Below are 26232 nucleotides of genomic sequence, written 5' to 3' on the forward strand. Positions count from 1 at the left end.
ATAATTTCTGATGCACCTTGTAGGTATATAATAAATGACGGATGATGCTACCCTCACAAAGACTCAATTATAGTTGTCATTGTATTTGATTTCATTCTAAAAAAATATATAATTGTCAACATTCCTATGTTGTAATATAAGTACAGTCAAGTGGAAAAGGCTTAAAAATTAAATTCTAGCACAAGGCAAACTGATTCAGTGGCATTGAAATGTCATTTCTAGAATTATCCGGCTTATTGGCCAGTGTTTCAAGGAATAACCTTCTGGCACGGCAGATGACAGTGCAGGGATTTGACGGGACTTGCACAGCGGGCCAAATTCTGCCCAGTGTTAATTAGGATTGTCTGAACATAAGTGAGGACAAGAACTGTCCTGGCAATTGCCATTTTATTTTTAAATCTCTGTGGTATTTTTGTGACTTTTTTTTGGGGGGGGGGCTGCCTAGGAGTGGGCTCATACCCCTTTTCCTTAAAAAAAAGAAACAAACCAACAGCCAAACCATTATCAACCACAATCAGATGATGTGCTGACAAAATTTTGCTACAAAGTCACAGCATCTGTTTTGTTCTCAGAAATTTAGTATATGTTTAGGACCTTGCTTTCAAGAGAAATACATGCGATTTAAATTTTGACTAAGAAACTCTGATGAATAACCCTCTGAGCAGGACCTAGAGTTTTGAAGGTTTCTGAAAACATCCTTAGATCATAATTGGATGGTGTTTACAGATGTTTTCCAGAAAAGCAAGAAGACTCTTAAGGAAGCCACAGAGTGGTGCTAAGCCTGTGAGGCAGTTTGCCTTGTCCCACAGCCATCTCTGCTTCCTCAGGGGCATAGGAAAAAAGAAACTCATGGTGAAACTTTTAGATTTGACTCCTCAAACCTGTCAGCAGAAGAACGTTGGAAGTTAAGAAGGACAAGCTTTATCCCCAAATGCTTCCCCAATTGCTATTTAACAGTGTCAGAATGAGATATTCAAAGACACAACTTTGAATTTCCAGTTGGTCTGAATGTAGAATAGAATATTCAGAATGCTGCCGCCTTCTTCAAGAGGGTAGAACAAATTGGAGCTGATTAAAGAGCATTAATACTGTTGTTTTGAATAATGTTCTTTTGATCTGGGAGTCTGCTATTTTTAAGAAATCAGATCAAAAGTTCAAGCACAAGGAGGTGCTATAATTGTAATAAGGTTCTAACATTGTGAAGTGAACTTTTGGAACTGCTGCCAGAAGGATGACTGCGATTGATTTAATAGTATTTAGTGGGAGCCTATTGAAAGGAGAATCTAGCCCATAGAAGAAGTACTTTGATTTAAATTATTTTATGAGGAAATAAGACAATGTGAGCTGTATTTTGGCTACTTCATTTCTACCTGGAAAAAAATTGCATGTGTGCTGGTGGTGAAGAGTGTAGGAGTGAGGAGGAGGAATGCATCCAGCCCTGCTGCCACGTCACTGAGTGGGAGATCATTTGCAGGGCAGGGATGTTTCCTCATTTGCCTTTTACTACGTTTCTGGCAAACTGCTAATTTGATGCTAATTTCCTGAAGTTCATTGTGGGAATGATGGGCCAGTTTTTAAAGAATTCATAATTCCATTATGTAATTTTCTGGTTTGCAAGTATGTGTTGAACATGGCCAGGTTTAAAAAGCAGAAATTATTGCTTGCAAGATCAAGCATATTTTGTGTTGATATTGCAATTCAAAACAATTAATTTCATTACTTTTTTTAGTGTTATTATTCATTCTATTTACTGCAAAAAGACCTGACAAGACTTGAAGCCAGATGAGGGTGCTAATTTCAGCCATAGTTCTGATATGGATATACACGATGGACCAAGTAGCAAGCCTTATATAATAATTAATTATTTTAGTTTTATCTGCTTCCTCATTTAAACAGCTGGAGTTGGAGAAACATTTAATGATTCTCTGTGCTTCCTCTGCTTATGGTTTTTGTACTCTGTATATAACTGTTTATTCTGGGCATCTAATACTGTTATTCTTCATAAGAATTCCCCTTTTGTTTCTATCTGCCTTTATAGTATTTTCAATAATATTTTTTGTACCACAGAAAAATGAGGACCTTTTAAATCAGTCCTATAATGAAATTATAAGATTAGGTAGTATGCTTAAAAGGGGAGAATACACTAGAAATGACTAACTTCTATAATTTTTGCCAGCAGCCCATGCACCCTTAGCTCATCAAAGAAGGTGCTGGCAGCTGTTTGTTTAAGAGGGAATGGCATTTATGTCTCTTGTTAAATCTGATTGACGCAAACTGCCTAAATCTCCTTAGGAAGAAACAGTCACTGTGAGGCACGCTGGGATGGGTGGGCAGGAGACTCCTCTCATACGCAGAGCACTGTCAGGACAAATGCATGCCTTGCGCCGCCTGTGCTTACCAGAGGCAGTTTGCTGAGTGAGAAGGCTGAGGAGCTGCAATCAGACCCTCCATTTGTGCTCCTTGTGCATAGCCTTTGCCGCCGAGTTGGGTGGGCTGTACAAGGGAGTAAGTTCTGGGTCTAAATGATGATTTAAAATGCATCTGCACTTCAATTTGCTCTGATAATAAGACAAGGAGTAAACGGTAAAATTAACAAGCGTAACAGAGAGTTAATTTTTCTGTTCTCTATGGGAATTTCCCTCAATGGATCAATAAATCCAGCAGAGTTTTTTGTTTGTTTCTGAATGGAATTGCAGCATTCTGCTTCCTTTAAGCAAGCTGACCATGCAAAGAGGGGGAAAAATTGAACTTACATTATTTAACAGTGAGTATACCTCACTGTCCCACTTTACAGAAATAATTAAACCTGGTGTTTTTTCAGCCATGACATGACCTATTTCATGACTCTACTGGGCTTGTCAGTGGCAAACTGATACCTGGGTCTTCCCATTCTCTCGTGCATTCTTTCTCACCTAAACCAATGTGCAAGTGTGTCAGGCAAACAGAAATGCATGACCAAGGAGAGAGGGGAGCTCTGAACCCTCCATCAAATGTGATCTGTCACATTATGTCCTGTAAAACAGCTTTAAACCAAAAATACTAGAGACATAGCAGCTTCCAAATGACCTGACTTTTCCAAGTACCTGAATGATTTATGTTCTCCACTGCAAATTAGTTCATTTTGTCAGGGCTGATCTAATAGATTTACTACAGAAATAGTTTTGCAAGTAGCTAATCTTTCTTTAGCTTTACTGGAATTCATAAGGAAAAAATGATTAAGATTTTCTTTTTTTTTTTTTAAGGAAACTATATTCCCTGACAGATCTCAGGTGAGGATTCAACTATTTAAAACAAAAGGACTGATGCTGGGTTTTTTAACTTCTAATTTCCTGGGTGTTTTGAGGAAGTAGGGTCTGGAGCAGGGATTTCCTCGCAGGGTTTTGTTTGTTTGTTTTCTGAGAGGTGCAAATATAGGAAAACTACAGAAAAACTTGAAGTAAAATGGATTAAAAGACAATTGGAAAGAAAAAAAACATTAAGAAAAAAAAAAATGTGATGAGAGCAGCAAGTGATGTAGAGGGAGAAGAGAATGATGATGTATATGAGTGAGTGACAGAAGATGGAAGCAGAGGGAAGGCAGAGAAAATAATTAATCCAGAGTTGAAGGTGATATTTTAAGTCAACTTGAATAACAGCTGTGGTTGCAAAAAGGCAGTTGTCATGTAAAACAGAAGTAATTTGAATAACTAAATTCTTAAAAATTCATCTGATTTGTAGATATTCCTCTAAGGTGATATGGTTGAGATCTTAATGTTTTGTGATGTACCAAGTGAAATTTGGGTTTCAAATAATCAGGTAATCAGATACAACTGAATACTGTTTTAGTGCCTGTAACTCAGGGCTCTCTGTTGTCAGACAACACAAACCCGTGTAAACTGTTGTTTCTCGTGTTGCCAGTAACATTTGCATGGTGCATGGAAAAAACATACAGCCTCATGAAGAGTGCTTCGTCTCTGACTACTATATGCAACCAATGTATTAAAAAAAAAAAAAAAAGTAATAATTCAAAATTCAATCTACAAGATGTTTTCAATTTCTAATACTTGAAGGAAGAGGTATAAAAGATGAATTCCATGTTTCTTTATCATCTAGGAGATGGAAAAAGAACGTTCCTCCTCCCTCTCTCAGCCTCAGCTTGTGGGGCAGGCAGAGGGTTTTGGGTGGGCAGGACAGCACTGAATATGCTGCAGGCCTGCATCAGATTCAAAATAATTTCTGTAGTAAAATATGCTCTTTTAGAAAATCCTTGCATTTTGCTTCATTCTCTTTTATTCCCTTCTTTTATTCCTTTTACACAAGCAGCCTAATTGCTATTATAATTCACATTCTTTCTGTTCTACAGTGTGTTCACCTCTCTCATCATGAGCTAATCCCAAAATATCTGTAACATACCAGAAATACCAAATGGGAGTTTTGTGTTCTGTTTTGGTTTGATTTTGTGTTGTGTTTTTGTTGTTTGTTTGTTTTGGTGGTTTGGGGGTTTTTTGTTTGTTTGTTTGTTTGTTTGTTTGTTTTTCCTAGAAGCTTCTTTCCAGAAGCTTCTTGTCTAAATATTGCCCAGCAATCCTGTGGCATTCCCTAGATCTGGGACACAAAAACATTGTCTTAATTCCCATCTCTGATTGCTTTCTGCTTCTGTCTAGTCTCTGGAGCTGAAGCAAGCAGATTTAGTATGTTTGATTTGCTATGACACTGAAATCTTTTATCGGCCAAGAATAATAAAAAAAACGAACGAAAACAAACCAACCAAACAAAAAAACCAACAAAACTAAACTAAAAAACACCCACCCCCACCCAAACCTGTTCTTTCTGCAGTTATACAGGAGGAAGCACAGTGTTGGGGAGACATAAAGTTTGAAATTCTCTCCAGGTGGTCCAAAGCGATCATGTGCTTTAAATTTTATTATGTTATGCTGATCTGGATATTTTCTGTGTCTAGAAGGTAATGGATTTGGGGCAGAAAGGTGATGAGAAGGGAAACAGTAGTTGTCATGGGTCAGTATCAGCAAAAATTTGTCTTAAAGAGATTTAGAGAAGTAACCTCAGTTGCAGGGAGATAAGTATGTATTTTTCATAATAGATTCCATCAGCAATCCTAAATCCACATGTAAAACTGGAAGTGTGGTGGATGTGTACACAACCTAGGTCTCAAACAAACATCGACTGCATTAAACTAACCAGGCATTTAAATGACAGTGCTGCATCCAACAGTTTTGTTTTCTAAATCTCCTTATACATGCTTTGCCAAAGCTTTGTGGAAATAATTAACTAAGTTAAAGTGAGAGAGGAAGAAGACTCAGAACAGAAATAAGCTAATATTAGAGGTGCTTAAATTTGACAGAAAGTCTCAAAGCCTGTAGAGCCATGTGAGATGCCCTGCCCTGCCTGCTGGGGGGACGGATGGCTGTCCCACCAGGCAGGGACATGGGGCAGGCTCTGGAAAGACAGCACAGTGGTTTAGCAGCATGGTGTCTGTCTGGGTTGGTGCTGTGTAGCGCTGGACTGAAAGAAAACTCCAGATGAGCAGGTGAGGATATAAAATGGAAATATTTGAGTTGGCTTAGAAACAATGGGGAAATGATAGCCTGAGTACACTTCGAAGTACATTTGTGGCCATAAATGGGGCCTGGCTTGGCCTGTAGGAGTTACTGAAGCTGTCTAGCGCTAAGGCTGTTTCTGTACATGGGAGCTGAGGAGCATCAGAAGATTCCTGGCACAGGAGCGCAACTCTGTAGAGTTGTTCAAGTGGTCCTTGGTGTGTGTTTGGCCAGGAGAAACTCACAGTCTTCCAGGCAGCTCTTTGGCACTACTTGTGAGACAGCACAAGCCAGGTAGTATTCCTGCAGGGTGGTTTGGATGCACCTATCCTCTTTTGAAGGGGAAGAGAGTTAATTTAATGCTATGGACTTGGGCAACTCCAAGCCAGTTGGCTTCAGTTCAGGAGAATGGTCCAGGCATATTTGATGCATTAGACTCCAGTAAGAGGAGCCAGGCATACTGTCCCATGCTAGTATCACCGATTTATCTCCTGGGGCCCTGCAGTGTTTGCTCTGATAACTGTTAGAAGTAGACCAGGAGCCAAATCAGCCAGGATAGAAGGTCCTGAACTTCCTCCAACCCTTGGAGGTGCCTCCATGTTTATTGAAAAAATGTTTCTGGTTTTGCCCTTGTACAAAAGATGAATATTTGCATGATGAAGACTACATTTTAGCAATCATTTGTAAGTTGTGTTGTGTTTGATAATTCATAGATCAGTAGCCATCTTGCACAGTAATTTTAATTTTTTTACTGTACAGCTGATCTGAAATGCAATCAGTGGCATTACACTGTCTGTTAAAAAATATTAAGACTCTTTTGGTTAAAATGTTCTCCATATTCTTCTGCTTTTGAAAAACAGTACTTTCACAAATATGTTGTGTGTTGAAAACAAAACTTTTCAAACAAAATACTGACATTGGCTATACAGCAAAGTTAAATAGGAAGAACAGTGTCTACTGTTACTTCTTGTTATGGGCAAAATCACGTTTAAAAGTAGGATATATCATGTCCTTGGCTCTTGGAGAATATCAAGGAGGTAATCATGAAAAAGAAATAGACTGAATTATATTAGGGAGGAAAATAAAATAACCTTATCAGCTGAAATCTCTATTTGCAGATATAATGTAACCTTCTGGGCAGTTCCTGCTGTTATGGGCTGTCTCTCTGCTGCCTAGTTCATGGTCAAAAGCACCGTGTAATGCCCTAGGGAAAACCTCCCAAAACCTGGTTCTTGACAGTACTAACATCCATACCGACCTATGCAGTTTAATGGAAATGCACAACTGTTCTTTGAATGTTCATTTTTTTTTTCTCCAGCATAGTCATCTAAAGGGACTGCTTGCACTTAGTACCCAACATTTGGGTGTGATATTTCTGGAGAATTTGTGCTTTAACGCAAGAGGTTGCTTTTTATTTTACTGGAGGAAAGGTTAAGTCCTTGATCACAAAAACAGAACCAGAATTAAAAAAGAAAATAATAAAATCAATGAAAAGGTAATCTTAAGTATGTTAAACACCAACCTCCTTCCCTGGAAGATTTTGCAGATGCATGTGTCAGCCATGAAGACTTAGGGGCAGCTTAGCACCATGATGCTTCCTGGGAGTCATGCTTTATTCAGCCTTTACACTAACTTTGGCAGTTGAAAATCTTAGCATGTATGTCTTTTTCTTCTCTCTTTCTTCCCCTCATCTGTTAATTTAGCACTTGACATAAAACATGCAGTACCAGGTTAGACCAAAATTTTATCTAGCTGTTTCCAATAGTAGCCAGTAGCAGAAATAAGGAGAAAGATAAACACAAAGCAAGTGTGAATTGATACCCTTCCACAAAACAGTTTATTTTACACAGTGTGGCACAAGAACTGAGGCAGTGGCACTATATATAAGTTTTATTTAATGTGTGTTCACTGACTCTTAATAATTTTGTATTCCAAGAACATGTCCACTGGCTTTTAGCTCCAGTTCTGTCATTTGTTGCATATGTTACTCAACAGAAGTATGGTTTCTGAACTTATGCTGGGATTGCTGGGATGGTTCTGGTTCTTCCTTGGGGACTGATCTTTGAGATCAAAATGCTACAGGAAGGATACTTCTAACTTAGGGAGTTTGTCTTCATTTGAACTCTGTTGTAACCATTCATTGTCACTTCTACTTTAAAAATCTTTCTTCTTTTTGGTTATTTTGTAAGTGCATGACAATGTGCTGGTACTGGGAGCAAGAGTGTGCTCTTACCACACCAAATTTTGGTGCCACAGTCAATGAAATTTTACATGCTCCCGTGGCCTTCAGAACTAGTGGCCCCTTCTGCCCATATTCTGGTGCCTTAGCTCTCATCTGTAAACGGGGAAAAAATCCCCCTTCATCCTTCTGTGCTTATTTTTCTGAAGATCAATTACTTTTGAAGCTGTAGAAAATGCTAGTGATGAGCTTCTCAGAAAAATTGAATTCTCTGAATTTCAAAGAATTAATAATACAGGGTTCAGAGCAATACAGGAGGCCTGAGGCCCAAACACTTGGGAGGACAAAGAGTAGAAAAATGTATAGATGGAAGCAGCTCAGTTAACATTTGTCTGTGTGCTGAAAAATGTGACTCTCTGGAAATCAGAATGTGATTATGTAGGTGAGGACAAAGGGTATTCAATTAAAGTTGATCAAATGCTTAATTGCTTTATTTTTCAGTCTTGCTAATCTTCTTTCAAAGTAGGCTCTGTGTGTAATATACTGTAGTTTAATCTTGGTATGACTAATGTGTTTGTTATTCTTTCCCTACCTATAAGAAAAAAAATAATCATTACAGTGTTTGTTATTTTTAAAAAGAGTAAGCTAGTATTTTCTTTTTTTGTGGAATTACATTGTTTTATTGAGCCTATTTACATGTTTTAATTGGCAAGTAATTGCTTGCCTAATCCACATAAGTAGTGTTGAACTGTGAATTGCAAAATCCAGTACCTTTTAGATTGATGGGTGGAGACTCTACTGTTGTCTGCAAGGGATCACTGAAAATTCTATATTGCCAGCCTAATAAACTCTTCTATCACTACTGAAAGATAATATCAGGTATTTGTAGGCTGCAGTATTCTGTGATAAGTGGTTCTCCAACAGAGAACATGAAATACAGTAGATGAAAGTGTGAATAATCCACTTTATATTGGGTTGAGAGAAGTTGGGAAAACAATTTTAAAGTAACTTACTTTTAGTGCTTTTAATGAACCGTTGTACTGACTATTTTTGATATAATTTTAGAGGCTGTAATCTGAAGACCATTCTCTGATTCCCTATAAACCAGTGCACATCATTAGGTAGTAATTGTGGCTCATCTATTTATTTCAGCAAGACTTTTTCTGTAGTAGTAATGCTGAATTCTTCACAAGAATTTAGTTATAATCCTGTTAATATTTGAATGTTTATGCAATTACAACAATGGATATCCTTGCATGATATTTTTATTGTTGATAGAAAAGAAGCGATTTAACAAGAAATTGTAATTGCTCTTCACTGGGGGAAAATTATGCTTAAGAAGGAAGTAGATTATAACAGTTTATCTTACGTCTTCAGTACATATATCCTAATGGGCTATTGTATGAGGAGTTTTCACTAATTCATAGCAATCCCTTCCAAACTTCACTGTGGAGTTGCACATAAAAAAATGTGCATTCACTCACATATTGACAATTGCTTCATGTACGCTATGCAGTGATACTTTGCATCTTTTCTACTGCAGTATTAAATTGCCTTGCTGTCTCTTAAGTTCACAGACTGGTATATGTAATACTTTGTGTGCTTTGTATAAAAACAATGTGGGAGAAGAGTACTGACACTGCACCTTCTCCTTTCTGGTATTTACAGCTGTGGTAATAATGGTCTGCTGTGGTTTTTATCCCCTGTACAAAGATGGACATGAATTTGCAAAGCACAGAAGTTAAAAAAACCACACTGGAATACATTAAGGGTGTATGTCTTACCAAATTGCTTTATTTATTTCATTTCATTCTGGGAGAATATGTATTAACTTGGCTGTTCAATTGAACAGAATTGTGTATCAGTTCTGCTTTTCTAAAATAACAGACATCTGTTAAATAGAAATGAATTTATACATACAGAAATTGCGTCTGTTGGAACTTGCATAGTAGAAATGGGCCCCAGATGTTACAGTTATGTAAGGGCCTAATCTAAAGCCAACCAAAGAGAGCCTCGTGGGCTTCAGATCATGCCAATAAGAACATTTTCAGGAGAATTAACATCGAAGGATATTGAAGTAAGCTAACATTGTCTTGTAGCTATTGTAAGTATAAAATCAAAATGTATGGCTGGAGGGGTGTGCCTTATTCACTGTGGCTGGAGTTAAATTTTTACTTTGAAGGGGAAAAATGTGACATGGATTATCATTAATAAAAAAAGGCTTTATTTAAATGTTAAGCACAAATGTATGTAACTTAAAGCTGTCATTTCTTCTGTTTACTTGAGTAACTCTTTGTGTGTGGGTGGTTAATTATTAATGTTTTGAGTGTGAGACACTTGTTTTGAAATAGATGTTTCTTCTGCTTTTAAATGGATACAGAATTACATTTCATAGCTATTGCTATGCATTACAAAATATAAATTAAATTCATAAAAGGAGTTTGGACCTTGGTGGGTTATCTCCTAATGTTTCACAGTGACGTTTGGGTGGTGGAGGCTTGTTGCCCCACCACTACCAGTGTCCTTTCATCTGCTTTTGTTCCCTTTAGCTATTTCATTTTACTGACCTGACAGAAAAAAAAAAAAAAAAAAAAAACAACAAAACCAAAACCAACCAACCAACCAAAAAACAAACAAACAAAAACCAACCAAACAAAAAAAGCAACAGTGGAAAAAAATAAACAAATAGTTTCCTACCAGGTTAGGTATCACTCTCCTTCTGGAGGGGTCTGACAAGTGCTGGGAGCAGCAGCGGGGAGGGAAGGCCTTGCTGGAGCCATCGGGAGGGGGAGTGGGGCAGGAGCAGAGGGGACCTAAAGCTCTGCTCTCAGACCTAATTTGCTCTGCTGCTGACTTATTTAAATTGTTAGTTTAGCATTTTTATGTGATGTTTATATTCTATATGCTGCACTCAGATTCCTGTAAAGTTCCTAACACATCTTTCAGACCATCAGGGAACTTAAATTTTCATCTAGTGCTGAAGTTTCTTCTTTGCAGAAATTAAAAATGATCTGTAGGTGCTCTGTGAATCCTGCTTTCCTAACCAACACTTAACCTTGAAGTACCATTGCACACTGATTCTGCTTTGTGAAACTTGCAGTGAGGAAATATCATGGAAAAGTGGGAGTGAATTTAGACTGGTGAAATTCCACATTTTCCATGAAATTCATTTTTGGCAAAGCAGTGTGTACTTGAAGTCAGGAAGATCAGCATCCATGAAGATTCAGCAGTTTGCTCTTAGATGCAACTGTTGCTCTGAGGAGCAGCAGTTTGCAAGACAGAATCTTCAGGTTAGCTGGTCAAAAATTAAGAATATGAAGGTGCAGTTTTTAGTAAGCCTGGCAACCTTATAGTTCATTTTAACTGTAAAAAATAGCTGTGAACCTTTTTCTTCCACTGGGTATCAAACCAACTCAGCTTTCCCTTACTAAAAAATAAATAAATCTTCCCTGTGTGTTATAACCAGTAACCCTGCCGGTTTGAGTACTCATCTGTTTCAAACCCTCAAACCTATTTTTGCAATATTTAGGTGTTACAGAATTCTCTCCTTTATTCTGTGACAAATGTTTCATATTGAGCCCTCTCCCACTTACAGAAAATAGTTGACTTTTTATTGGTCACAGAGAGAAAAACAACAAATTGACTTTATATCTGGTAGTGAAGAAACTTTTCCTTGGAGGTAGGAGACCCTGTTGGTGTCCTTTATTCAAACTGGGCAGAGGGTACTTGGGAAGCAGTCGGCTATTCTGCATTTCAGATCCCACCATGCTGGGTGAGAGGCTGGGTTATTGTCTTTTGCTAGAAATATCAACCAACCATTCTCTCAGCATCTCACCTAGGACTCTGCTGTATGAGTGGCCGTATTCAGTGTGCAAAACACCAAGCAGACTGGCGCTTTGGTAAAGATCTGAGAGGGAATGACGGACCTGAGAAACCGTCATGAATGTGAGCTAGGGAACTGAGTGGTCTCCTGCTGGCAGGACTTGAGTGGATTTGAATGTTTTTTGTGGAAAGGCTGTTACAGCAATTTAGGAAATCTGAGTTTGGGTCTGTTTGCTACTGAATCATTGGCTCTGTCTCAGCTTTGACTAATTTATCATGTCTTCTCAACAAAAATTTTGTAGATGTCAAAATTCATTTATATCAACTTTGTGTAGGCAAAGTGTTCTACTGTCTTGTTATGTTAAATAAATGAGAGATTTTAATACCTTGATGCCTTTTGGAAGACTTTGGGTCCTCCAAAAGGGGAAAGGAAACTCTTCTAAAGTTGACTCTTACCAAGTGAGAAGCACTGATAACATATGTAACTTCTACAAATGGCAAATGGTTAAGTATTCCCCTTCAAATATGGAAATGTCACAGCTTGGATCATATTTAACTCAACCTGAAGTCATTGTATGGGACACTTGCATACCTAAAGAGCTGGCTGAGGAATCTCAGAATCATTAAATTGTCTTTTGAGAAACTGTGTAAGACTGATGAGGTATTTGATGACTGAATAAAAGCAAATGTGGTACCTTGGATAACTGAAGAAGAACATATGCATTATCTCCTTTTAAAATGAGAAGGGAAGTAGAAACAGAAGAATTCTTCTGTGTGTACATATATATATATGTATATAAGATTTAGACACATGGATTTAAAAGTTGCCATGCATTACCTGTTCATTAATTTATCCATCAGCAAATGCCAGATAACATAATCCATAATGAGGTAGAATTACAATAAATTGCCTTAATTTCTTTGCCATATGTTAAGCATGCCTACATATCCACATATGGATCAGCTGATGCACAATAACTTGGTGATGAGAAAAATTACTCATATGTCTAAGCTTTTATTACTTCTGAGTTATTGACTGTTGTGATCTCTAACAACTCATTTCTGATCTGATTTGTCAAGAACTTTTTTTAGACAGACATCCATTTTCAACTTGGGAAAGATGGAAAGAGGCAGAGTCCAGACACCTTGCTCTGTTAAACAAAACTTAAAAAACAAACAAAAAAAATTCATAAACAAGATTCTATCAGTATATTACAGAGTATTTACTCAATCAGTGCTTCTGTCTTCTCATGTGCTTAATGGCATTTATAGTCCAAATAGAGTAAAATTTCATAAGGTTTTGTTTAAAATTAATGGAGACTTCTGGTGAAAACACTGTAAATATAGAGTATTAAGATTTAATGTTAAAACTCCTTCTGCATTAGTGCTATACAGGAATAAAGAGTGAATGAAAATAGTAATCATTGGATGAATTGTGTTCCTGTTCTCTTATCAAAGACCATATATTTTTCTGTAAGTGGCTGAAGGTCACTTACTTTTCTTCTAAGGAACCTTAATTTGTCAAGATACACACAGCATGCAGCTTTTAACAGATCTGGTACTTGTTAGGTAATGATTCACCCTCTTGGGCAAAAAAGGGCAGAAGTCACCTAGCATTCACTGTGCACTGGTTTTGTGAATGCTACTCAGAAGTTTTTAAAAAAAAAAAAAAAAAAAAAAAAAAGAAAGGAAAAAGAAGTGGTTTCTGTTCTATGGTTAGAAGATTTAGGGAGCTTTTGAAACTTTATGATTGGTACCACGGAATTTCTCTATTGCTGTTTCTGCAGTTTAAATATTCTTTTTACTGTGTTTTCTAGTACAAAGTTCTTTTGTTTTAATATTTTGATGCCAAATTTTGCCATGATGACAGCCTGGTCTTGCACATTTAGTTACAGTATTCTGTAAAATCTCCTGAAGGGCAGAAAATAAGCTTCTGGATTCAGAGCTGCCCTGTCCTAATTGTGATATTCCAGCTGGGGCTGTGATTATGTATTCTTCAGAGTATTTCTGATTTGCCCCAAGGTATTTGTGTCCCACATCATGTGTTAAACTTTTTAAGGATGATAAATTTGCCAAAAAGCTATCTCAGTAATTGTACTGTAAAAAACCCTTCAACTTTATTAACACAGTATTGCATCAGATTGCTCTACTTCTCACAGCCTTCTAAAACTGTGTTTGGTGAAGTTTACTGTAAGCTTCCTCTGCACAGTAGTTGTTTCAGTTTAATTTCCAGTTTAATAATGCATCCTAGAAGTGCCTTATGGAAGTCAAAGTAAATTATACAAGAGGTCTTCAATGTTCTGTGAATTTTTCTTTGTTGAATCTATTTCAGGTAAATAGAAATATCTATTTAATGAGAAATGAATATTTAGCTATCATAAAAAAAAAAAAAAAAAAACCAACAACAACAAAAAAAAACAACAACAAAAAATAAACCCTTATACAGGGCTTCTACTTACTTAATTCTGTTTTGGCATCTGAACTGAACCCGACTACTGTTTTCTGAAAGAGTCATAAAATTTTAAATTTTAACAATCCTTCATTCCCAGACTCCCCTTGCAAAAAAAAAAAAAAACACCCAACAAAAAAAAACCCAAACAAACAAAAAAACCACCAAACACCTGATGGTGTATCAACCAAAAATCACCTCTAGTTTAACTGAGTTAGAATTGTTAACAATATGTTATGCAGCTAATATAAATAAGAAATCACATTTTAAGTGATGAGGGAGAGGGAAGAGGATAACTTTATATTGATCTTGGTACACCTTCAAAGTGCCTGTGTGAAAATATGTGTAGAAACCAGTAAATATAAATGGAATCCAGCCTGAAATATTTATTAAAAAAGAAAAAAAAAATCTGTTTTGATTCTTACTGTGAGACATATAGGTGGTGTATGCCCTTCCCTACTACCAACTTTACAGAGGCTACTTACAAAGTTAGTGTTAAGAGTTTGGCTTTTGGAAATAGGCAATGTTTTCAGCTCTCATGGACCAGAGTTTTGACTTTACGGGGTTTTGTTTGCCTATCATGCCTATTAAAGACTGGTCTCGCAGTCTCGAGGCATAAGCAGAGAAGATTGCCTAGCTCACTGAGCAGCTGGAGCCAAAACCAATATGCTTGTTGCTACTCTCAGAAGTCACCGCCTCGACATTTATTATCTCAGTGGTAGCAGGAGCAGAAAGCTGCTTCTCTGCAACTATTTCTCTGTTCATACCATTCCCTGTTTGTTACTGCTTGCTCCTTACTCCTCCTTACTAAGCCTCCAGAAGCCTCTGACCAATAAAGATATGTATCCTTAATTCTTCTTATTTATATTTAACCTATACTCTTATTTTAAGCCAGTTGACCCTAACTTGCAAACTCTTAAGCTCATTAGAGCCTGTAATATTATGCATGTGAGTTTCCCTGATGATTTCAGTGCACTGGCTAATGCATAGAAGTACTGCCATGCTGATGGGTCTAGTGAGGATTTTTTTAGGATTGTAGTTTTTACAAAGAACCATGATTAAGGTTCATTTGAATGTATCTTCTACCTTAATTATGGTTAAGCTTAATTTTTCTTTTACAGAGGAGTTTTCCAACTTGAATTGAGATTTCCAATTTGAAATACCAGTGCCTAATATCTCTGTTGAGGAGGAGGAAAAAAAAAATAAAAAATCAAACAAAAAAAGATCCATATCCCCAAACGTCAACAAGTCTGATTATCCAGTGTTCACGTTTAGATACTTCTCCATGATTTGTTTCTGGCTGTACAGCCAGTTGTTGTATATAAACAGGAGGCCATGCATGCTGCAAGGCATGCATATGAGATTAATAAAATGTTATGTTACTCCAGCAAGTGTGCAGGCTTCGTTCCTAAAATGGCTGACGTCACCGGGAGCACGGAGCCCTCCCACTCCTCCTTGGTAATTGATGGTGACGGGTTCTCTGCTTAGCTGTATCCTAACATAGGGACTGAATTAGATCAACAGCTGAGAGGAATCGCCAGCAAACAGTGTCACTCCATATAGACAAAAGCTGGACACTTTAAACCAGGCCTTAGATGGACAAGGAACTCAAATAATGGTTAATGCAGGGTGATTTGCTGAAGTTTTCACTGGTGCACCGCTTCGTGTCGGAGGTTTTGCTCCTGTAAGAAGGACTGCTGCTGCTGGAAGGGCTGGCCCGCTTGGTGCAAGGCTGACATGCTTGACAGATGCCTGATGTCTCCTCAAACTAAGCACATTACTCCTGGGGTAAGCATACGTTGAAGGAGTGCGGGCCAGATGCTCGGGAGCCCTTTAATTTTCCAATGCAATGTACAGGCTGGCTTGCGAGTTAACTTAATTACAGTTAAACTGTTTCACTTTGCTCTCATCTAGCCAAACTCAAATGTTGTTGAAAAATGTGCCAGCCTTTTTCTGGGAGTCTAAATTATACTTTTGATCTTCCTTTTTAAAAATGTATTAACTTGCTGTCATGTTGAAAAACTGCAAAAACAAGGGAAAGCACTCACAGGTGGCTGTTGCTGAGGGCGTTTCTGTCTTACAACCCTATTAAAATAGTTAAAAACAAAGTAGCTTGCTGTTTGTTCCGTGTTTTGGGGGATTGTGCTAAATTGTTTTCTCCTCAATACGAGACAATGGGACTCTCTGCTGGCAGTAGTTTGAAGTACATTGGTACATTCTCTACAGATACAAATGTTACACTCTGTATTATTTTTGGTTTGGGTTAGGTTGTAACATACTCATGAGTTTTGGTTTGGCAGCCTTTGACCAGCTATGTGTATCCTGGGGCTGGGGATTTACAGTAGCAGATATCCCACTACAGCTGTGCTTGTGAAATAAAATATAAATAGATGACAAATACTGAATGTGCTTTGTTTTCTTTTTTTTTTTTTTTTACATTGTAGAAAACAAAGTATGGAGATTAAAACAATAAAAGTAACATGGGCATAAACTTTAGCCAAATGTTTGGTTTAAACTTGCTACTTTCTATAAATTTTATGAGAGATTTGCATATAGCTGCAGTGAAAGAAGTGTACCATAGTCATGAAGAGCAGCTTTCCAGAGTTATTCTGAGAAAACCCAGTGACAATGTCTTGTGTAAGGGCTGCTCCACAGCTTTCTTCTAGAACGAAATCAGATTTGGATCATTTATATTCCTGGATTAGTTAGGGATCTCCACATAGGAAACTGAGTAGTTATTGCTAGCATCCATTCTGTACTCCTCTTACAGACAACTATTCTTTACTCAAATTAGAACATGCTCATATGTTTGTGGGGGAAATGATGCAACAACGGGTCTTACAGGAAGTGTGCCATGAAGTAGGAAGGCATGCAACTACCACGTACAACTCCACTGCACTTGTTTTCAGAATGGATGTTCAGAACAGCAGAAATCAGCTACTAGTAAAATCACAAAATCATTTCGGTTGGAAAAGACTGTTAAGGTCATCAAGTCCAACTGGAGTTATAGCTGTGTTTAGCCTTTTCTTATGCAATTAATATAGTTAGAAGCTTAAGTCTTTAAGTTTTAATATATATATTTTCCAAACAGTTCTTAAGACTTCTGATGAATTAATGTGTTTTGGGGTTCTTTGACAATCCAGATACAATTATAAATGGGGAAAAAATGGAGAATAACTTTTTCTGTGGGAAAGGGGTATAAAATTAAGCAAAAAAAAAAAAAATCCTTTGGAAAATATTGTTTTCCTAAAGAGAAGTTACCCGATGTTAGAAATTAGCACAAATAATGTCCATGTTCCCATGCAACATTTAATCTTTTTATCTCCTGGTTATCAAATAATTTCATCAAAGGGAAGGTAAGTTTGATTTATCCGGGCTATAGTACAAAACAAAGTTGTTTTCTCATATTGCACATGAAGAAGCCCAAGCTCTATTTGGCGCAGTTATAGAGGTCCCAGTGGATGGAGGAAGAAGTTAGTGTTTGACCCAGTAAGGGGATCATGGAGGGTGGTGCTGTGGATGTACAGCCCGTGTGAACTGAGAGGCAGCACAAAGCAGGATAGGGGAAGTGGAACACAGGCAGGAAGGAATGAAATTTGGTTGAAGGGATTCAACTGTGTATATTATGTGGATTTCTGAACATTTGGTGAACCCTTCTCTCAAAGTGATGGTTGATAACCATTCTTTTCGTGTTTCCTCAGTTTCTATCCTAGTTTCTAGATGTGTCATGAGGGGGAGAAGACCACTTATCTTTTTTAATGTGAATGTTGGCTGTAGTCACTTCTTTTTCAGAAACATTTTACAGGAAGCTGTGCTTTCAGATTCACTCGTTTTTAGCAGTACTAGTCCTAAAACATTATCTAATTGAAAAAGGAATTGTTTAAATGGCTGAAAGTAATGGGAAGATTGGGAAGATTTAAAAAGAGATATAGCTTGAGAACTTTCTTTTTCATACTTCCTGACATTTATAATGAAGTAAATTGACTATTCATGATAGTCTTTTAATGACAGATGTTGTATAAAAAGTGAATACAAATTGCATAACTGAACAGAAATTCAGATAATGATTTGATGGGTACTTTTTTCTGAATTCCCAAATTTCAGGATGTCCCTTGTAACAAGTTGACCCTTGAAGTATTCAAGTCAATTAAAATGTTACAGTAGGATGAAACAAAATAATACTTATTGCATAACCACTGACATGTTTTCACCACCAACACAGTCCTTGTGACATAGAAATTCTTCAATATGGAAAATTCAGTAACTGCCAGAAAGGGTAAGCACATCAGGCACAGTAATTCCTTACAGTTTCCTAAGGCTGTCATTTTGTCCTTACCTCACCCACTATGCAAAGAGGTGACATCCTGCCTTTTGCCAATTTACCCATATTTTCCTGAATTTATGTTTTTAACATCAGTGGAATATATAATTACTGCTGCTATTTTTTATTTAGCTTTCAACTTGCAGTGAATGAGTTTATGTATTCATAAACTCGAAAGGGCTAATTCTGCTATTTGTTTCCCAGGATGGATAGTGTGGAAATACAGCATAAAAAGGGTGTAAATGGAGGGAAGGTAAAGTGACTTGAAACTTCCATTGCATTCACATATCCATTTTGTAGGCTATGAAACCACTGGGCTGCTTTTTTTTTTTCTTTTTTTTTGAGTTATGAGCCAAAACACAGAAGGTCTTGTAACTTTGAAAGTAGGTTTTCTAATTATATAAGCACTTAAGACTTTTTGCAATCTTTTAATTACTGATCCCTGAAGTTCTTTGTTATGAGTACAGTATTTCTTTGCAAATTTTTATGTGCCACTGGTGCTGCATGTACACTGCATGAATGTCTGTGGTTTGTATCATACTTGTAACAGTTTAATGACAGCAACCAATGTTCTGTGAAATAGATAGTTTGAAAATTGTCCATACTGACTGAAAGACTAAATGTTTAGATTGCTGCTCATGCTATCATCTTATATTAAAACAAGCTGCTGAATATTAAAGCGTATGGACAGTCTTTGTATAACAGCTCTGATTTTTAATGTTGAATTCCTAAAACGAGATTTATGCAATCCCACTTTCCATCTGTTAGTTGTGCTTCTCAGTTAATTCAATACAATGGCCAATTTCAATCAGTCTTGCAGAGGTCTCAGAAGTGCGGAGTGCTTATAACAGACCTACTTGGAGGCTGGACGGAGCTGTTAAAGCCATTTGCTCGACGTGCCAGTGTGTGAGAGTCAAAGCACTGTCTGGTCTCCTCTGGCATCCAAAGGATAGCATCCAGCCAGTTGATGAGCACAAGTTTAACTCCAGAGTATCCAAAACAAATGCTGCCTCTTGTTCAACCAACAACTCATGGAAAGGGAAGGGAAGTTTGGGGAGAGGAGGAGAACCGAGAGTACAGAGCATGTGGTGTGTAGGGAAAATGAGAGAGCGCTGAAGGTATTGTGGAGGTGTGTGTGGGAAATCAGGCTTCATTACTTTTGCTCCTCACAAAACAACTTGTTTTTCTTCACCTTGTCATTAATGATACATAGCATTTTGCAGTATTTTAGTGGATATAAATTTCTGGGTTTTTCTGAATGTTTTGAGGCTGCTGAAAGAATGCTGATGGATTAATGATTTAGAATATTCATCCCTTAAAAAATATTAGCTTGTTGGTTAATGGTATTGGTAAAATATTAGTAACAGGAAAAAAAATATCATTTTAAAGCTCTGCTAGCAATTCTAGATATAAAATCTAAATTTCACTTTGAGTAGGCTCATGCTGATCACAGCATCTCAGAAGAAAGACTGGCCCACAGTTGCAATAGTTGTAGTGTAATCTAGTGTCTTCTCAGTTTGGCAAAGTCCTCAGTCAAGTAGGTATTATAATTTCTGTGCAGTTCGGCAGTCTTGTAAGTATGCAGTTCAGCAGCTCCGTTCATTGGGGTAGAGTTTCTTTGAAAATCTGTGTGACTCAGACATGCCTGGGCTTTCCATTTTCCCCTGTTATTAAGAGCCTTATGACTGGTGGGTGTTGGACTAGATGACCTTTAAAGGTCCCTTCCAACCCAAACTATTCTATGATTTTGCTTCTTTGTTTAAGCACTATTCAGTGACTTTTTTTTATTTTAAAGTTTCTGGTTGTTTCTTTTTATGTCACGTTTACATGTACTTTATCATAATATGATAGTAAAATACACATATCTTTCTTGCCTTTTAATAATATGACAATGAAATAAGTATTTTCAAATCACAGTATTATTTGAAAGTGTAATCTCTTCAGTATTTGCTTTCTAGAAACTAGTAAATGAATACATATAAGGCATTGGAAAAAGTAATGTTTGAACTTTTTAAATACTGATTTTTATCAATATTTCCAATTCATCTTGGAAACAGGGTCACTTTGGTATGTAAGAAACAGGCTAGCGCTTAATTATATAATAATTTCAGTGGCTTATGCTACAGCGGAATGCTGGAAAAGTCATTTTCAAACTAAGCACTTTGATAACTTTCTGCCAAATTCAAAACAAATCAGTGAGTTCCCAGAACATCATGATGTTTTCTGGCTGGATATTTTCTATGAAGAAAATGTGATCAGTTTCTGTTGCTGTGCTTTCACATGGATCTCCCAGCTTCATTAGAATTTGTATAGACTTAAACAAAGAAACTAGCATCGTAATGGCAGAAGTCTTTCATTTTAGGAGAAGCTTAAGGTGTCTGAACTAAACTGCTTGAGAGAATCATTTCCTTCTTAAATTCTAAAAGAAACTTTCAGCACTGATGTTAGTTTACTGTAAACCCATATTCCATTCATGTCATGCACAACACGGTATGCAACTTAGGTTCCATTTTATGAATTTAGGAGAGGAGAAATTCTTGTACCTTGGTATTCAAAATACTGCCTTTTTATAGGTCACTACCATATTAAGATCAACAGTTATGGATTTGATCAGAATTCTTATATTGAATTTTTGTCATCATGGTAAATCAATTGCCTAGTAAATTTTTCATACTTAGGAAGTTTCTCATTGACTTCAGAAATCCTCACCCAGCTCACCTTAGTATCATAGGTTTGAACCTGGAGAAGGTAGTGGGGGATGACTGCTGAATCAAACAGGTTCACCTTTAAAACTCTAACCAGGATGTAGAAAATGTTGGAGTGCTTTTCTTGGAGTATCAGAGCCCTGAAGTCTTGGACAGAGAAGGCAAGCCCAACATAGAAATGCACTTTGAGGTATGCTCTTTGGTTTGATGCATGAGCTTTCAGTATTGTCAGCACTGGGGAACCAGGCTGCCCAGAGAATTCTTTTTATGAACAATGATTGTGAGTTGTAGCAAGAGGGAGGGGAAAAAATGTACCAAACAGAAAAATGTAATTGAAAAATAACATTTTTACACCCATCTATCAGAAATAACTGGGGAAAAATATGTATCATTTCAATGTAGGAAAGGGAAGACCTTTCCACTGTGCCCTAATTATTCACATTCTTACTCTCTAACAAGATTCTGTTAATTGAGTGTACAAGGAAGACTGACTAAAAATATCTTACCTTCATGCTGCGTCTCATCAGGGCAGTTCTGAAAACGTCATTGTAATGTGTTGAATTAGTTCTCTGTAAGGAAAAACTGATTGTAGGTATTTCATCCATTACATTGCAAACTACTGGCTCTACTTAGCTAACATACTGGCTCTTCTGACGGTGTTTTCATCACAGCACAATGAGAGTTATTAGTCAGGGTTACACATCTGGCTCCCTGCTCGTTAAATTGAAGTATGTTTCTTCAGTTCCAGGGTGACACCCATCCTCATAGGTGAGAGAGGCCATTACAAAAGCACATATGCTGCCTAAATTCCACTTAATTCCTATTCTGAGCTCTGAAGTGGGTCTCAAGTGGTACATAGTCCTTTCTGCAGAGACTTTCCAGCTTTCATATTTCACCAGAACTCATTTCACTGGAGCTTGTTAAATTGTACAAGCCAGTCTTTACCAAAAATTAAACATAATTAATAAAGCTTTTAGGATTGTCAAAAATTTGAACATTAGAAATATTTGAGGTTCCAAAAATGAGAAATAGGAACTGAGATTTGGAGAAGTGATGAGGCCAAAGAAACCACAATATTTGGTGAGAATCAATAACTTAAACTGATGGAATTGTGGAATGGTGGCTTGTGCCAAAAATGCCTAAGCAAGGGTGAAGTGTGCCAAAATACCTCCTGTGGACTGCTGTTGTGGCTCTGCTGATCAGATGCACTTCTGTTTCTAAAATGAGAACTGAATTTGTTCAAGTTTCACAAGCATTTTTATAAATGCGGTTTTGAGATATGGTTGGATTTCATACATGAATTATTACCTCATTTTAAAAACCAAAACAGTTCTAAAGGACCAAGGGCTTTGAGCTCTCCTCTGAAAAGTATCGGTTGATAAGTCAATGTACCGAGTATGGGAATTGCACAGCAATAGTAACCAGAGGACAACCTGTAACTTGAGCACAGTTTTCAGGACATGGACATGGCCAGAAGTGGTTAATATCCCTGATAGTTCATGGTAGCTCCTGTATGTAGTTACAAGCCAAAGTTACTCCTCAGTCACCAGCCCTCAGAGATCAGCATCTGGCCATCATCAAGCTGATTGTGGCACTTGAAATATTTCAGTGCACCCAGAAGCAGATACATGCTGAGTGTGAGAGTTAAAAGCCTTTCACTGAGATTAAATCCCAGTGTTTATGTAATATAGCATTCAGCGTAGCAGCATGTAGTGGTGAGATTATAGAGTTATTAATTTAACCTTTCAGTGGAAAGCTGCATGTTTTAAGGAACTTTAACCACCACAGGCTGTTTTTCCAGGGTTGGGTAAGTTTTATATATTTTACTTCAATATCTTAGTGCTATCTGTGAAGATTGGTTCTATTATTGACATGCTTGTGCTCAAAAGAATATGCATTTCCCTTCATGCAATTAATAAATATAGTAAAATGATCATTACTTCTGTTTTAATCTTGAAGGTATTATTTCTTTTAGATGTGGTTATCCAAAACTTTTTTTTTTCCAACCACTTAAGGTGCTGCCAAATTCACAGTTGTTTCAGAAGTGTTTGGCTGCACATTCAGTTGCAGGCAACTTGTCTGAGCGTCCTAGGCCAGCAATGGCATATTGAGCAGTTGACTTGTTCTTTCTGTCAGTATTCTCCATTCTCTGTGCTTCACTGCTGCAAGGCTACAAGGAGACAGCATTGTCCATGACTCTGCATTACACTTAAAAAATAAAAATAAAAAATCTTACCAACACATGGGAACAATCACCTGGGCAGATCTTCCAACTTTATAGCATTTATAGCACCTCGACAATATCCAAGTGATGTAGAGGATCCATAATACAACAGGTATTTGTATTATGTGTTCCTGATACAAACAGTTTCAAACCTTTGCTGTGTTCCTGACACTCATTGTGAGATGGGTTAAATGTTTCAACATCAGACTGCAAGAAGACTGTCAGCTTGTTATTTCTATGACACTGTGAGAACATACTCATGTTATCTTTCAATGCAGGAGGAGATAGCATGTGCCCCTAATGTATGTATGTTTGCAAGTTGAGAAGTTTAGTCTGCTGTTAATGTTATCACTGCTGTATCCTGAAATAGAAAGCTGCAGGCAGATTGGATTGTGTTAGAGAATGGTAACCATAATAACCAATAACAATCTGCAAATGATAAGCAGCTTTAGTGTTTAAAAATAAAATTTAAATATCATTCCAGTAGTTCCATGGGCATGCTTTCAGATTTTATTTTATTATTAATTCATTTTAAGCTTGTTTTTGAGATTTAAGATGTGACTTTAATCTTAAAGAAGTGTTTCTTTATTGCATCTTGAATTGGTTGACAGTGGTTTATTACATACCTAAATTAAATCTCATAGAATAAAATGTTACTTATCAACCTCTTTCAGATGTACACTGTCTGTAGAGGAGAATTACAAACACCCTATATGAAGTTTGGAATGTTATGCAAGGAGAGAGACTTTGTTTTTATGGCTAGATATAAAACCAATACATTTAGAAAAGAAATACAAAGTTTGCTGGAGGTGAACATAGAGGATCTTGATGGTTTGGAATCTGCACCAAGTTCTGGGATGCTGCCCAACACTTCTGGTGATCTGAAAATTAAAACAAACAAACAAAATAATCCCTTTTAACTTGAACTAAAACATGCTATTTTTTTGGGGGTGCTTTAAAAACAAAGGAAGGTGTCATTCAAAAGAAGTGAAGGTGGAAGTCCAAATGATGTCCTGGCACCTCCATCTCCCTCATTCCCCCCACATATAGGTAGGGGTGTTCAGCAGGAGTCTGGGAAAATTGAACCAAATTACTTACCTGTCATGAAGGTATATGAGCAGCATGGTGCTATGATCAAACTGTTAACTCTTCTGGGTCAACCTGTTTTCAGTCTCCCTTGCTGAGACAGTCCTATCATTTTCATAAAACGCTTGGATGTTTCTGAGAATACAGAGACTTATTTCCTCGTTGTTCTTAACTGCCAAGACACTGTGGTTACCACCATAGTGCATTCAGAGAGTGACAGTGGCAATGAAAAGAGCTGGAAAAGACCCATCCTTCAGAATATGCTGCTGTTCAGAGGAACAAAGTCTGGGCTTCAGAGCCTTCCTGTAGCTCTTTCATGGCAATTAACACTCCTGGAAGTGTAAGCAAGCCACAGTTTATGCTGCTGGAAGTGTCATGCCCATAGTTATCCTGACCCTCGCTGGATAAAATCAATGGGAGAGCTAAAACTCACTGGAAAAACTGGAAAAATACTTGTTAATCATCATTTTCCCATTTGAGTAACACTGATAAGCAGTTATTTAGTGCTGGTGTGGGATAGGATAGTTTGGATGATAGGTAATTCAAGCAAAATAGCTTTTGCTCTTTGGTCCCATATGTGAAAGGGGACAAGTTCTTCAGTTTTTTGACACAGGTAATTGAAAAATGAAAATAAGAGCACTGCCAATGTTCCCTTAAAAATTAAACACTTGCATTTACAAGAGACAATTCTTGTTGCTAGCTGTGCAAAAGAGTTACAAGCTGTTGACATTCTTCACTGGGATGTGAATTTGAATGTGAATTAGGTAAGAGAGTCAATTGCCTTCCATTAGAGTTCCTGAAGAAAATATTGCTGTTAACTGTTGAATGCCAGTTGAAGGATTCTTGTTTATTGAGGAAGGTCTGTTTAGTCTATTAACCTTGACAACCATGTCAGCAGTTTTTTGTTTGTTTTCCTAAAGGCACTATGCTGAAGTAGTATGATATACAAAGTTATTTATAGTGTAGACAATTCATAGATATGCTTAAAAGACACGGGTCAAAGTTTAAATACCAGAGTTACATGCTATCATTCTATATAATTTGAAAAGTCATTATGTTTAATCTTTTAAAATTAAAATGGAGAGACGGAATCACTAAAGTATCAATGTGAATCAGATATTTTTTATATGAATTTTTTATGGCTTCACAGTATGGTTGAGGTAGGAAGGTGCCTCTGGAGCTAGTCCAGTCACCTGCTTGGAGCAAAGCCAGTTGACCAGGACCAGGTTCAGATTGCTTTTGAATACCTCCAAGGATGGAGACTCTACAACCTCCCCGGGCAATCTGTGCCAGTTTTCAGTCACTCTCAAAGTGAAATAAAAAAAAATATAAATAATTAAAAAAAAAACACAAAAAAAAAAAAACAACAAACCAAAACAAACACCACCCCGACCCCCCAAAAATCCTTGTTTAAATAGAATTTCCTATATTTCAATCTATGCTCATTGCTTCTTACCTTTTCACTGGGAGCCACTGAGAAGAGTCTGCTCTGTCTTCTTTGCTCTCTCCCATCAGGTATTATACACGTTAATAGATTTTTAAAGAAGGAACAACATTTACGGAAATAGTCAGAGCAAATGAAGTCCACACATACTGACACACCTGCATTTGTACCTGCTTGTCTCTGTTAACAGATGTTTAATATTGCCACCGCTGTCCTGGATTCTACAGATGAGTAAGGGCTACTCTAAAAGTACTTGTGTACAGTAGAAAGCTAAATAAGTGATTTCTTATACTCTTGTGGTTTATTCATCATTTCAAACTGTAATCTTAACTTTCATAGTCAAGCCTCCAGGTAGTTTGGTTTTCTTTAGTCTGAAGGCTGGTTCTTAAGGCCTAGTCTTCATCAAGTTGGGTCTGTGTACCCGTGTAGCTCTCTGTCATATACCTTTAAGCACACATCCTGCTG

General features: G+C 37.2%; 1 protein-coding gene across 6 annotated transcripts in view; it reads left to right on the forward strand.

Annotated features, from left to right (window-relative positions):
• The window catches only part of CACNB2 (calcium voltage-gated channel auxiliary subunit beta 2), a 257249-nt gene that overhangs the window by 115235 nt on the left and 115782 nt on the right, over positions 1–26232 (forward strand). The window contains exon 1 of one of the 6 annotated variants that reach the window (XM_032991399.2): positions 10443–15775. The exons of the other annotated variants lie outside the window; for them this stretch is intronic. Within the exon in view, the coding sequence (XP_032847290.1) occupies positions 15725–15775 (51 nt within the window). The 5' untranslated portion in view covers positions 10443–15724. Of the gene's footprint in view, positions 1–10442; positions 15776–26232 lie in introns of those variants that run through there. 6 annotated transcript variants of the gene reach the window in all.

This window comes from Tyto alba, unplaced genomic scaffold (assembly GCF_018691265.1).
Source record: "Tyto alba isolate M040663 unplaced genomic scaffold, T.alba_DEE_v4.0 Super-Scaffold_38, whole genome shotgun sequence".
In the NCBI taxonomy this organism is placed as follows: domain Eukaryota; kingdom Metazoa; phylum Chordata; class Aves; order Strigiformes; family Tytonidae; genus Tyto; species Tyto alba.